The sequence below is a fragment of the Anopheles moucheti genome, chromosome 3 (genome assembly GCF_943734755.1).
Source record: "Anopheles moucheti chromosome 3, idAnoMoucSN_F20_07, whole genome shotgun sequence".
Lineage (NCBI taxonomy): Eukaryota > Metazoa > Arthropoda > Insecta > Diptera > Culicidae > Anopheles > Anopheles moucheti.
The window spans coordinates 66,951,485-66,966,247 of record NC_069141.1 but is presented as its reverse complement, the minus strand read 5'-3'; the positions used below and the strand labels follow the sequence as shown (position 1 = coordinate 66,966,247).

Sequence of the window (14,763 nt, the reverse complement as noted above, 5' to 3'; positions counted from 1 at the left end):
GGCAAACAAACACAAATGGAACGGTGGCATATTTGCACGGAAATTGCAACACGCGCGCGCACCCGCACCACGGATGGTTCGGAAGCGTTATAATAAATTCTGTCCGCCCGTTGGCCGCGTTACGCTCGACCGCGCCCCGATCCGCAGTGATCCTTTAACCACACCGGCTCAGTCACAGTGCACGCGGTGGCGGTGCGGTGCACTACGTGCAAACGATCGTTAGGGGTTTGCATCTTTTTCCTTTCTCGCCAAAGTGGGGTTAATGGTTCGAGTGGAGTATCCTGGCCGAAACGAATTGCACGGTGTCCCCTTCACCCCCCCCCCCCCCCCCCCCCGCCACGGCTTTGCATTTTCTCTTTTATTCTTCAATTATGATTTTATGTTCGAAGGGAAAACCGAAATTAAGAATGGATTTTTTTTTGTTGGCGGTTGGCGACTAAAGCAGATTGCGATTGCGTCTCTCCCTTTCTCTCTCTTTCTCCAGTTCCTTCTCCTTCTGAAGTTCCAAGTTCCAAGTTCCAATGATTGATGTTTGATTAACTGGTTTGATATCTAGTCGGTTTTAGGTAGCACTTTTACTTCCGGCGCACATTTTGATTTGCAACATTTGCAAGAAGAAACATAAACCCACCCCTGTGTTTTTTTTACTCATTGTGACCCAGCTTGGGTGTACGAAAGGTTGATATCGTTACCTGTCCGGTGCTTTTGAGATAGTTGTACGTATGATGCAGATTGCCAATCAGCTCGTGGTGATGGTGCTCATCCGGATGATGGCTTTGGTTAGCTCCGGCCGAAACTGCAAGAATAGGAAAGGACAAGAATATGGAGTTAGTGAGGGGTGGTTTTTTTGTGTGCGGTTCACACACACACACACACACACACACACACACACACACACACACACACACACACACACACACACACACACACACACACACATACATAGAAAAGGGGGGGAAATATGATGTGATACAAAATCCCGAACCCCAAACGTTCCGTACGAAACCGCCCCGGAAGGAAGCAATTAGTATCCATTTTTCCGGCCGGGTTGGTTTTTCTTCTGCTCGTTAGTGGCGTAAGCCAAGGCGGTACGATATGTTCCGTTTTGTGGTATCAATTATGATCGCATCAATTTCATTCGTCATTTGCTGTTTGTCTGTTTCGTCCGGACAGGAAGACCACACAGGAAGCATAAAGGTTTGAAGGTTGAGTGGGACGGTGCAGAAATTGCATGGGAAATACAACCAGTAGGCCATGATGTTGACGATGCGCTCCTTCTTTTGTTGTTGTTGTCTGTTGGTGAAGAAGAATCAGTGTTTTTGCCCACAGCACGGTACGGTACCATATTCAAGCACAATCTGTTGTAACAGCCGGGTGTTTAATTTTCATAAAGCCTTAAGTTCATGATAAAGTTCGGTGAATGGGTGTTTGGTGTTCCTTCTATTACGGGGACCAGTATCTATAAACCAGCCCCGTTTCCCTCCCCCAAGAAAAAAAAAACACGGTAAGTAGGACAGTAGAAAATAAAATTTCTTTAACTACTAAATGCCGGTTCGGAAACCACTCCTGAAAGCACCACCATCACCCCCCGCCACTGCTGGACCGATACGGTCCAAGTCCGTACGGAGCGGACGACATCTTCAACCGGGCGAAGATCAGTAAAGTTTCAGTGCTCGTAAAACTGCACCGTAATAATACTTGTCCGGAGCGTGTGCTTTTTTTCTTGTTGCTGGTTCTAAGGCTCTGGCGGCAATGGAAAATACAGTGCCCGGAGACAGTTTACTGCTTGAAGATGTTTCGTTCCTTTGAAGCATGGCAGCAAATGTAGTAAAAAGGGAAAGAGAGTAGGGAGGAAAGTAGGGAAGGGAAGATGATTCCTGGTGGGAAGGGTGAGGAGGGGGGAACTGGCTGGTTGAACTCGGTTAAAGTTCGTGACAAAATAAACGTTGCTCATTACGGTGATGTCCCTTCGCTTTTGCCGCCGTGCCCAACGGTGCGCGAACTTTTCCAAACTGGACCGCCCGGGACACGACGGCGGTAGAAGCACCCGGGTGCACACTTTCACTTGACTTAATGCATTTTCTTTTCCTTTTTTTTGATGGGTAATACTTTTCTAACCCCCTCTTTTTTCCATTTCAGCGGTTCTACGTTTGGTTTTGTTTCGAATGTGAATGACAAAATTGGAACATTGCTTTGTGGGCCACCCAGAGTTGGCCATAAATTTGAAGGAAATCGTTGTTGCACGTGGTCGTGTTGTTGGTCTGCTGGAAAATACCGTCATGGAAAATACTCCGAAAAACAATCGTTACCGAATGTCCTTTACTAGGTGGTTGAGTTCGAAAATTCCGTTTCACATTCAGCACCGCAACCGGAAAGCGCTTTGTTCTCGCTCGTTTTATTTTGTTAACATTGCGGAAACGAATGTGGCCCCCGTGTACGTGGCTGCTACGGTACAAAGGGTTAAGCTTAAGTTTCATCGTTGCCTTTTTGCATTTTGGGTGCCGTGTACGCTAAGCCTCCTGGCATTTGCGGCATCCCGGACGATGAGTAGTCCTTACATCGCTGACGAAAGTCTCGCATCGATCAAACCCCAGCCGGACCCCGGACAGCCGGGAGTGCAATGTCGATGTGACGTGGATTTGACCGCAGCAACATGCCCGGGACCATAACGCGGTACGGTGGAACCACCGCTTTTTATGTTCTTTTTCCCCACCCAAAGGGGAATTTTCCTTTTCACCTTTTCCGCTACGGTTATTCGTGACACATCGTGCGGTGCGGTATCGAATGTGTCGGACGGATCCACCAAGACTGCAGCAAACTGCATCGGGTGTACTGCAAATCGCCAATGCACCCGACCCCGGCTATCCATCCATCCCAGGTGAGGGGCCACGGTTGGATATAGTGTGAGGTGTTGAAACACGCCGGACAGGATACCCCGGGACAGATCGACCGACCGACTGACAGCGCCGCCACTCGATGCAACGTAAACGCAACATTTATGCTCGCTTATTCACGGTTCGTTAGCGCTGTTTACCAGTTCAACAGTTTTCAAAACCCTCCAAGCCCGTCAGTCAAGTTCATTATAATTTTTCATCCAGTGCGGTGCCCCGTAGCGTTCGGAAGACAAGCGCCGCGTCCACCGTGGGAAGAAGGATGACCCGATAGTGCCACCCGAGAGTGCGTTTGTCGCGGTGTGTTTGTCGCTGGTGGTGGTCACCGTTCCGGTGGGGGGGAGGGGGGACATTTAACCTGAACGGGGGGGAAAAAAACCCCGAGAGTTTTCCCCAGTATATTTTATACTTGTTTGTTGCCTTTTCCTTCAGTTGGCGGGTATAAATGGCGTTAGTAGGAACGGGGGGATTTTTTTTTGTGAGGGGCAGTCCTGTGTATATTGAAAATGGAAAAACCTGGACCGCAGAAGGATGATCCTTGGCTAGGGTTTATTGGTTGACAAGGATGGGTTATCGCGAGAAAACCGGAGGGTCACTTATGGGGTGAGAATAAATAAATTTACATAAATTAATATTTTCAGCCACTTTAAAATTAACCCATTGCATGTAAAGTCTCAAACAATGATTGTACAGTGCGATGCATTCGTTTAAGCGCAGAAGTATGCTAATATGCGTCTCAATAAAATGAAATCCAATGAAACTTAAACATTTAAAATACTTAAATGTTTTTTTTTTAAATAATCTGATACTCATATCATTAAAAAAATCGTAGCATGTTTCGAAGGATATATTGCTACAAAATGTCTTTAATTATGTCACTACAAACAAGAAATTTTCCTACGATTCCTCTTGAACTCAGAATAAATTTTCGATAACTCCTCTATACAAAAAACGAGGAAAATTTAAAACGTGCTTTGAACCTATTGGGAAATACTATAAATGCAATAAGAATCTATTTCAAGCAAGTCCGTTTTATATGGAAATTTCCGTAAAATTTCCGCGTTCCCGCTTATGGTATCACACACCTACCGGAATCGTTGCATCTACTGGACTTACTGAACCTACTTCGATCCAAACTCGATGCACCCATGGAGCGGAGTCGTTTATCCGCTCCTACTGGAATCATAGTAGTCGTGCTCCTGCTGGAATCGCTACTTGTACCTACGGGACACCTTTCACGGGTTTTGTGATTTAAACTTGCTAAAGCAAATTAGTGTTGATGGAATTTGGTTTTATAACTTGAGTCCGAAAATATTAAAAAAAATACTTATAGAAAAGTTGAAGTAAATCGGATCTTATTGCTCTGAGAAACGTATCCATATGCTGGAGCACCTAAACGAATGCATCGCACTGTATTTATGGAATGAGATCAAGCGGAGTTTAAGGCATTTTCCTCATGTCGTGTTGATCGCTCTGCTGAACATACTAAATTGGCGTAAAAAAATTGGCATTCTTCAACTTCTTGTAACATATCACAACTTAGAACTATTATTGTGAAAACATCCCTCGTGTGTGTAATTCGTAGAAGGATTTATTAAAGAAAATTCGAGCCTTTCGTCGTTAAATCTTCCAACGTTTTCAATGCGCGGAATCGATAAAAAGCAATTACACATACCTCCAAAATTACATGCCACACAGTCGGAGACACTTTGGAACCAATCGTACCGACAAAAATCCTAACCGAAAGGGTGTTTCGCAGCATCCGATGGCGACCGGTGACCATACCCAACCTGAATCGCGCAAGGGCAAATGATGTTCGCTCCCTCCCCCCACCCCCTCGAGGGAAAATGTTTTCCCAGTTCCGGAACGGTGAACCGATTGGACCCGGGCGAAACGTTTCCTAAAATCTCGGCCAAAACTCGGTACGGCCACCTCGGCCAGTTTATGCATGGGCTCGTAAAATTTAATTTCCGTCCATTGTTACGCGTGCCCGGTCCGTCCGTACGGCGCGTATCGCAACCGGTCAGCCCTGACCCTGGCAGTTCTCGCGTTGCATCGGTGGTTGACGACGACTGTGAGGGAAGCTCTTCAGAATTTTCGCATTTCCGTAAAGAGCCGTGGCCGGCAGATTGCTACCGGACGTAATGTCGTAAATTTTGCCCCAACCCCGAGCCGCCCCAAGATCACCAAGGCACCAGGGCACCCCTCGCCAAGGGCAAGGTTCTGTGCGGTGAGGTGATTTTGTGTGATCCGGTAAGGTGTTGCTGCTGTACATTAACACCACAGTAGGTTACTTACCGGGTGTGGTCTGCCTATAAGGGTACAAGGGTTCTCGGTCGGATGCCCACATTTATGATCACTATCAATTCCCGATAGTGATCGGAATTGCTGCCGGTACGACAGTTATTTCGACATTCCGATACGATTCCGGTAGTGATTATTATTTCAAGGTGCGCACAAACCCGTACGACACTTTTGTACGCCAACACATTGATTGGGCACATTCTTTCCTCGTGTCGGAAGTCTTAATTCCTAGCAGTGGTCTTAACAGCAACATGACAACAGAGTTGCCGGAACGGCAATTCGTAGCCTTTTTTTAAATAATTACTCCGAATAGTCGTCTATTTCTTCCAGATTTTTCCGATGCATAAAAGAGTGTTCCACCCTCATGAATGATTCTTTCAGCCTCAACAATCAGTGATGCATTGTTGCAGGTATCATTTCCTTTGGCACATTTTAGAAGCTCCCATAAAGACTTTCCAATACCGTATCGTACTGTGGAGACAGTCATCAGTCCCCCATTCGAATCTTTTCCTTGCATTGGAGCAACAACACCAAAAACCCGGGTTCCGGGTGTCAATGCTGCATCCCGAATGGATGTCTGCACTCATTTGAATTCATTACTGCTCGAGTGCAAAAACACATCAACCTGCTGACCATCGGAACTAGCCCTGGATGCATACCGTGCAGCTTGTGTGGCGTGTTGGAAACACCCGACTTGAAAACTGTGAGCTATGTAAGTTCAGCATTCCCGGTTGCCATCCTTTTCCCATCATCTGCTGAAACAATAATTCATTTCCAAACGGTTCGATACGGTTCGTTCCTGGACGGTTCCGGCTTTGCAGCCAGACCACCGGTGCTGTCTATCGCCTTTCGGCGTTCGGGGTTCCCCGGTAGAGCGTATTGTCTGCATGCGCTTCCGAAGTACGAATTAATTATCAATTCTAGGTCCATAACCTGAGTGCAGCTACTGGTGCTGGTTCTTTACGGCCCTGCCCCAGTACGGTCCGGGGTCCGGGCATGCAGAAGCATCGGTCGTAGTGCAACGTTCGAGTTAAATCGTTTAAAGAGCAAAGAGCAATTAGAATAGGCATTCCTTCTTTGGAAATGCCGGAAATGGGATGTACAGGGAAAAGGCGTAAAGCGACTGTGTCATGTGTGCGAATCGACACACCGAGCACCCAACCCTGATTGGATCGATTAGCTGTTTGATGAAAACGAGGGTCCACTACCAACTGCCGACAGTGGGTGAGGTTAACCGAAAAGCAGCCATATGACCCCCTCCCATTTATATCTTGGACACTGGTACGTAGTATCAAGAATAGTGACCCCTTTCCGGGTGGGGGTGTTTTTCATGATGGATGTACGAATCTTGCGATTCGTAAGGGTGATTGTGATTTAGAAAATGAGTCAAAAAAGCTCTCGTTGGCCTGCGATTAAAGAAAATCCTTTTATCAACTTCCAGTTCTGGATTCACAATGGCAATGGCAGTTGTTATAGGCTTAAAATTATACAACTTTCGTTCTTGAGTAAATAAAAAAAAAATTATTCAAAGTGATCCAAGGATCACCAAGGATCGAACTAAGTGATCCACCTCAGCAATTAAGTTTGTTCTTTGGTGCACCGGTCTGGATCGAACTTCAGACAGCTTCAAATTCTGGACATTCTTCACGTTGAAGCTGAATATGTTTATACGTAAACTCTATCAACATTGCTTCTAAAATTAATAAGCGATTACTAAAAATATTTAACGATAATAACATCAATATTTTCCTCCTGTCCGTTTTCTACTGGTGGCGTTCTTAGCAGTTTTTCCTCAACTGACTTTAGTGCAAATTCATCATTAATTCCCTTTGTTCTTGCGTATTTGTATCGGAATGCATTGGAATCGGTTGTTCTGAGCATTAACTACTAGTTTATCATTTTTTACTTTGAATTCTACAAAAATCTTGTTTTATTATGTCTATAGATGCCAATAGATTATTATGCTTATAGAAGAAAACCCCAACAGTAGGCGTAGAAATGTCACATCACGAGGGAGAGAGAGTTACTATGTTTGCTTTGATTGACTTACTTTCAAGGAGCCAGAATGTGATGAAAATCGCGGACAGGTATGTCTCTTTGGGTCTATTTAGATGGTGAGAAGTTAAAAGCTAGAAAAATGTTACTTTTAGCATAGAAAGCTTGAGATTTGTGAACTCTATTGATGAAGTTTTTAGGGGCGATCCGATGATGTATTGGTAACGGCAGGAAACAACAGAACCGATCCAAAATCCCATCCGGACCAATCTTCCGCACGCAGGACTGCGACTATTCGGCTACGCTTAAATAAAGTCAAGGAGAGTCATAAATGGAAGACTTAGATCTCTTCAGGTTGCTGTTCCGATAAAGAAGGAGAAGATGCTGTGCGTAACGTTCGTAATATGAAGTTTACCTTCAAAAGTGTCCGAAGTTCGAATCAAAATATCATTTTATTAATGATCAATTTATTTTGTATTTGCTACATAATTATATGTGGAAAAGATGCCTTAAGTGTCCGCAATTAAATCGAAAACGGTAAACAAATTCCACACGTTCAGTTTTAACAACTTGTCACACTCATCACATGTGATTAATTTGCGTTTTTCCGTGATGCTGCGTCCTTATTTCCTTATGAATCGCTGAGCCGTCTTGACGTGTAAGCATTTCCGTGTACTGCATGTTGGTTGTGGATCCATTAAATGTAAATGTATGATAACAACAGTTTAATCCTCCGTTCGAAAGCGTTCGTTTCAGCCCGTACTAGGACGGAATTCTTGTGCGTTGGTCAGAAATCTCGTTGACAGCTGATGGCTTGCTTGATACCGCCATCAAGCAAGTACACTTCCGAAAGCGGGCTCACAGCAATGCTCCAACTCGCGTTCGTCGATCGGATTTTCAATGCTCATCATACTTGCAAATTGGTGAGCGCGAACCGGACCCTCTGGACCGTCCCAAGTACAGTGGGGGGGTCAGATCAACAGCGGAGTAATTTATTCATTTCCATCGATCGGACCCGATCGATCGGGCCCCCTTCAAATAGTTTTGGCCCTTCTGATTCGATAGGACGCTTTCGCATATGCAGAACGTTTGCAATGTTTGGTAGGCAAAACCTTACGGAAATGCCGTGTTGCTGGGAGCGGACCTGTTCCGGCACGAGATGAAGTAGAGTGCCATCGATGATGTTCGTACGAGGGTTTTAATTCGGTAGCAAAATATTATTATTTGCTCATCACCAACACACCCGGTGAACGGTTGGCGTTCGGCCCAGTGCCAGGTCCGGCGAACATCCATTAGCCTACTTCCGAGGCACCGTGCGTGTTCCTGGGGTGGAACGAGCCAGTATGGAGTTGTGTTGTCTTTCGAGCAGCTTACGTGTGTACGGATGCGTAAGTGCGCGTGCAAGATTGGAGGGTCGTCTTTGCTGGAAAAAGGGTTCCAGCTGGGGAGGATGGACGTTCGATCAATCGTTATTTTGTTGATTCTTGAGAAAAATTGAATAACAAATGCCGTTCGATCATTGGTCAAAAGGGGACCAAGCAGCAACCGTACGTCGTCGTGTCGCACGAGTGACCGACAGTGTTTATCATTTGTCCTTATCGATAGAAACCCACAGGTCAGGCAAACGGTTTCATCGGAAGGATGGTGTTTGTTTGATTGGAACAGATGATGCGTTGATGCTTTTTTGAAATAAATTGAAGTGTTTTCGTTTATCTTTTCATCATATATTTTTCATGTTTTATGCTATGATTTTTAGTCTCTCGTTTAGATTCGTTACTGGGTTTTAAGATACTCAATTTTGTATGTAGATAGCATGTCTAAAGTACTGCACTTTTTATTCCTAAAATCTTCTAGTTTAGGAAAAGAAATCAATTTCAATTTACTTCTAGCACAAGTTAGGAATTGCAACGATATCTGCGACGGTATTGCAGGAAGAAAGTCCTAGTGCAACCAAGTTCAAAAATAGAAAGGGAAAGCCCAAACCATTCTAATTTGTTCCGTCGCGAACTGTTGAATGTGTACTGCACTTACGAATCGATCGTGTCGTGTCCAAAACCATGCCCAGCAATACCATTGGACACTTCAATCGCACTCCCGCATAACCCCTCTCCCGGGCAAACACATACGTTGGGTTCGATTTCCTTTTTGGAATGCTTTAGCAGTAGACGGCGAGTGGCGATAGGTGTTACTGCTGAAATTGAGAGCACACTCGAAATCGTTCACCGGATGATCACGACGCACGACATCATCGATCGTGAATTTCGCCATCGTGACACATCCACACATAGTGAACGGCAGTGGTTGAATACAGTAACCAATTAATGCTGTAAAAGCAATCCAAAAGACAATGTACAGGTACGTCATTATAGACCCGGTTTTGGGCGAACTTCAACGTCGAAGATCTATAGTTCAATAATTTCGAACCAAAATCCCGAAAGGAAGCCGATCACTAAGGTTATGGAAAAGGCTGAATCAAATGCTAACACTAATTGGGCATAATAATAATCGAATTTATGAAATATCTATTTCATATAGGTTGTCTTTTACTTTTTGACATGGCCGCCCTTCAAAATTAGACGACTGTATATTTCCCAAATGACGGGCGGCCCTGTGGCATGATGGTAGCGAGGCCGATATTCACTCGGAACGGACTGGACCAAAATCCCATCCGGACCAATCTCCCGTGGTAAAATAAATGTAGTAAGCCAGATAAATGAGCAAACATGATCTAGTAGGTCGCGTTACGCCAAGAAGAGAGAGAGATACTTTCCCAATTCTATAATAGAGATCCTCTATGTTTCATTGAGATCTCGATGGGAAGTATAAGTGCATTACTAATATTGATTCTAATTTTTAGGGATACATTAATGACTATGCTAACAAATCCAATTTAATTGAACATTCTTTTTTTTAGATACTCTGCAAATTACCAACCCATTTTGTCGGAGCGCTTCGTTCACGAACTGCCTAGTGCTATGAGCGCTTACCACACACGGCTAGCGGAGTGCGCATACATCATATTGCCCACAAAACCACAGGGTCAGTTACGGCGTGTTCCCTTGTTCTGCTGCGAAATTCTCCACCGTGCAATGGCCGTGCAGTATCAATTGCGGAAGAGAAGCGGCAGCGATGTAAAGCGATATGCAAGTTGCTGCAAACACGGACACACAGCGAGATGCCGAGATGCAGGCGTGGTGGCCAGCGAGTTGCAATTACTGAGCTACCGCCGAGCGCACACACACGTGCCATCGTCACCATCGCGTGCCGAGGGGTTACCGTACCGTGGCGGTGTGTGGTGTAATCGATCACTCGGCGAAATGGAGGTTTGGTGCCAATTTTTACCCCACTCTTCACTTCCCTCTCCTTCTCTCCTCTGCATCAAAGCTCCAGCTCCATTTCGTGCCATCCGCAGCGCACGGTTGGGGCTGCGCTATATCTGCAAGTACCGGTCATCCTCCAATCTGCGATTGGCGCTCGGTTTTGACTAATTTATGGTGCAGAGATTGCGGCGTACGGGTTTAATGCGCGTACACTTGGGGTGGATGCTGCATGCTGCACTGGCGGTGTAGCAGTGGTTTCCACGACCCTTTGCCCTCCCATCCACCCGACCATTCTGAGCACGATCGGACTTTGTGGTGGCGGTGGCTCCATACCCGATTGCAGTTGGTGCAGCGAATGGTTGGTTGGGTTGTGGGGAAGGCATAAAAAAGATGGCCCAAAAGAGAGGACAAAACATAAACCCGGACGCAATCGGTTAGATTTCGTTCTCGTTGATTGCGGTGCATGGGTGCATTCGGTTCTAATTGTCTGGAATTGATTTCGGAACTTCGTTACACGGGGCAAGCATTCACCGTTTGTACTGCTGTTATGATTGACTACGGCATTGTTAGGATGAGCCTCATGATGGTGAAGCTTCGGAAGAGGCACGAATGGGCGACATATTCATATGGTCTTTGTAACATTCTTTACATGAGGCTTGTAAATGCACCGAGCCATCAAAAGCGGATTAGACATCTGGCATTTTGCTGAAAAAAAGACACTTGAAACTACGAAACGAAACGTTTTTACTTTGTGACGGCACAGAGCGTGTCTCGCATTTGTTAACATCATAAAATGGCCGAAATGAATGCGGCATCGTACCGTTGACCTCTTGTGCACAAAGAAACCGTTGGTTTCGATGGTGGATTCTGTGTTTTGATGCCACATTCGTTTCATCATTGCTGCAAGTGAAAACGCCAGCCCCATGATGACATGATGCAACTTGGTCTTGATTCAATAAATGCATAATTGCATGTTGAATGCATGCCCTGGTTGGGTTTGTTGTTTGGTTTCATTGAAATTGCTTAAATGCAAAAATGAGGATACATACCAACCCCATAATTAACCCATTGCCTCTAGCAGACGAATATAAAAATAAACTGAATTTCTACCATAATTGAATGTCTTGGAACGGTATCGATTGTCCCCGAGATAAACTATTATAGAGACTTCTCCTATTGCTTATGCTTGAAAGTTACCAAGTGGACACTTTGATTTGCTAATAATATTTCTATAAATATCCATAACATTTCCAATAGGTGATCACACTTTCGAAATCGTCCAAAATTTCACCTATTTATGGTCAAAAGTCAGCACCAACAAGTAAATTGATGTTGAAATACCCGCTAGGTTGTTGGCTGCCAATCGGTCCTTCTACAGTCTGAGGAAACTTCTCCACTCAAAACACCTGTCGCGACGAACGAAGCTGGAACTATATAGAACTTAAATAGTTTCAGTTAGACATCAACTTTGTCTAAACTCCTAAAGAAATCCTACCTCTTGAGGTAGTTGTGCCGATAAAGAAGATGAAGTAGAGATGTGGAAGGACAATAGAGGAGCCGCTACAAAGACAAGATCTACGACCTATACGACGAATTCACCGTTGTATAGTGGATTTGACTTATCATGCTTCAGTTGGTCACGTCATTAGAATGACACCGGACGACCCAGCCTGTAAAGTCCTTTTAGATCGTCCACATGGTCAGAGGAATGTTAGGCCCAAATTGAGATGAAGTGAGGTCGTTGATGCGTCCACTAGAAAGGCCGGGAATAATGGATTGACACATAATGGTTCTCGTCCTTGAGGGGTTAGCAGGATTTCTTCAACGAGACACGCGTTTAATTATGTAATATTTTCATAATTTCAGGTGACTTTTTGGAAGACAATTAGCAATTTGAAGGCATTATTAACCATATTTTTGCATAAAATTTGTACCATAAGCTTCCTAAGGTAGCGTTGTATCTTTGAGACTTCTTCCTCTTTATTGGCACAATAACCTCAAGAGGCCTAGCCCTGTCATTTTTTACAAGATTGTAGCCATTTCGTAGCAAGATAGCCAGTCCTGCGATTAGTGCGGATGGGATTTACGACCTGTCCTCTCGTGTGAAGATCTGACTTGACCTGACTGCCCCTGAGGCCACCTCTAGAGGACTATCTGTATTCAATATGACATAATGTTGTGTTGATATAACTTCATGAAGAACACACATCAAGGGATGGACACCTCTAGCTCGAGACAGATTGAACAAGACTCGGATCAACATCTTAGCTTGTCACCATCGTTGTGTAAAGCAAATCTGACTAGCGTCCTGCTCGACAGAGAAAATTCTCTCCACCTTTCCAGCAGTTCCGCCGATATCCAGCACGAAAGCCCGCTACGGGATTTGAGAATCAAAAGGTGAAGGACACCGAAACGGTGTACACCCGAAACTGGGGGACCAGAATAAAGTTTGTAATCCAATTTAAGATGCTAATAAGGATTTGTTTCATTCTGACATTTGTGGAAAAATCCTAGCATCCTTCGTCGACGCACCCATCCATTTGCTTTCGCCTTTCATTAGCGAGCGCGAGATTTTGTGGTTCACGCGATTCGGTAATGATGTCAGCGAAGCGCATCGCATCGCTAGACAGAAGTGTAAACGATACGGAGGTTCCTTGCCGGATGATCCCCATGGTGTACACACGGGGATGAAACCTTCCCACAGAGCTGTGTTGTGTCACACTGGCGCACCAACGACGGTCGCGACGGTTTGCTCGAGTTTGGCATCACGGATTTCTCTTTCGATTGCCACGGTGCCACAGATAAGACGAGCCCGAAGCTTCGTAATGACGTGAAGTGTAATTAACGGAAACTGTTTAATTTACCAGCGTACGGTACGTGTGCTACTCGATGGAGTTCCTGCGTGAAGCTCAGGACACCGGGACACCATCGGGCTTTAAAGCGGTACGGCATGTGTTCGATGCCCGGAACACATTCGTCCAGGCGGCTTACGAGGGTTTTGGGGATGCGAATCGAAAGCGTGCAAAGATTACGCTGAGAAAATGGTACAATTGTCACTCGAATTATAAGGTACAGTTGTATCGAACGTTAACTTCACTGCTGTGAAGTTATTGCAGCGATAATGAAGTTTAATTGTACTTGAATTACGGTTGATGCCGGTGCTACCACATTTGCACCAGAATTGCATCGACGAGCACGCACTCAACGTGTGGCGCAGTATTGATTTAGGTTGTTATGTGTTTAATTACAGCGAACTGTTTTGATGGGACTTTTTAAACACCTAGTACTGGTACTGCCACGTACCAGTCCCCGATGCTTGGATGAAAGTTTTGGTGGATCACTCATAATCCCCATCGGTTCTTGGGGGGTTCTTTACCGTACTATCCGCGCGTATCCTGCTGGTAGCGTTAGGGAAGGTCTTTTGCATCCCTGAATGGAACTTCCATTTTAATGCTCCATCGTTAAGCGAACTCACCTGCGTATCGTAGCGTATTAAAAAGCGATCTTTTCCTTCCTCTTCCCATATTTCGGTTCCCGGCAAGCGCGGGCTAATTATGTTTATGTGCACAATTTTACAAGCCACAATCCGCTGGAAAAACTTTCGCAACACTCGCCTGTCACAGGCGCTTACATCACCGGGAATGCATTCGAGTATAATCAACTTATCCTCCCCTCTTGTTGGTGGTACCATGTGTGCACGTGTGCATGAAGACACCTTCGGCAATCGGGAGAGTCTGAAATCTTATTAATTTGCATACAAAAAAGTTAGCCTTTCAGTGTGTTTGTGATGCTACCACTACTACCCCGTGGTGTGATGCAGAAAAAAGATTTTGTTTGCTGCATGTGTAACATCGATTCGGAATGGGGGGGAGTCCCATTGCACCATTTAGAAGGGTATTCTCAGGTATTCCCGCATTCCGGTCCCAAATCTGACTCCAATCCGAACGCTCATCGTGGGGCTTAGACACTTGACTATAAACACAAATAATGTCCTTTCCGTCCACAACAACTCCTTTTTCCGGGGTCGGGGGGTGGTGGGAAATAGGGGGTGGGAAATCTGGCAAATGACAGCAAGGTAAAAGTTTGCCCAGACTGCAACAAAACTGGACTGGATGTTTCGCCATCGGTGCCAAAGCAGGTGCATCGTATTGCAACGCGCGGTTGATGTGCAGGATCTGCATAGAACAACACACTCACACCACCCAGCAGTGTGTGTGTGTGTGTGTAAAACCCGGCTCGGAACTCATCCTAGC

General features: G+C 45.2%; 1 protein-coding gene across 1 annotated transcript in view; it reads right to left on the bottom strand.

The window, feature by feature from the left end:
- The window catches only part of LOC128304004 (heparan sulfate 2-O-sulfotransferase pipe), a 121,532-nt gene that overhangs the window by 3,465 nt on the left and 103,304 nt on the right, over nt 1-14,763 (bottom strand). The window contains exon 3 of the mRNA XM_053041118.1: nt 693-796. Coding sequence (XP_052897078.1) covers nt 693-796 — 104 coding nt within the window. The remainder of the gene's footprint in view (nt 1-692; nt 797-14,763) is intronic.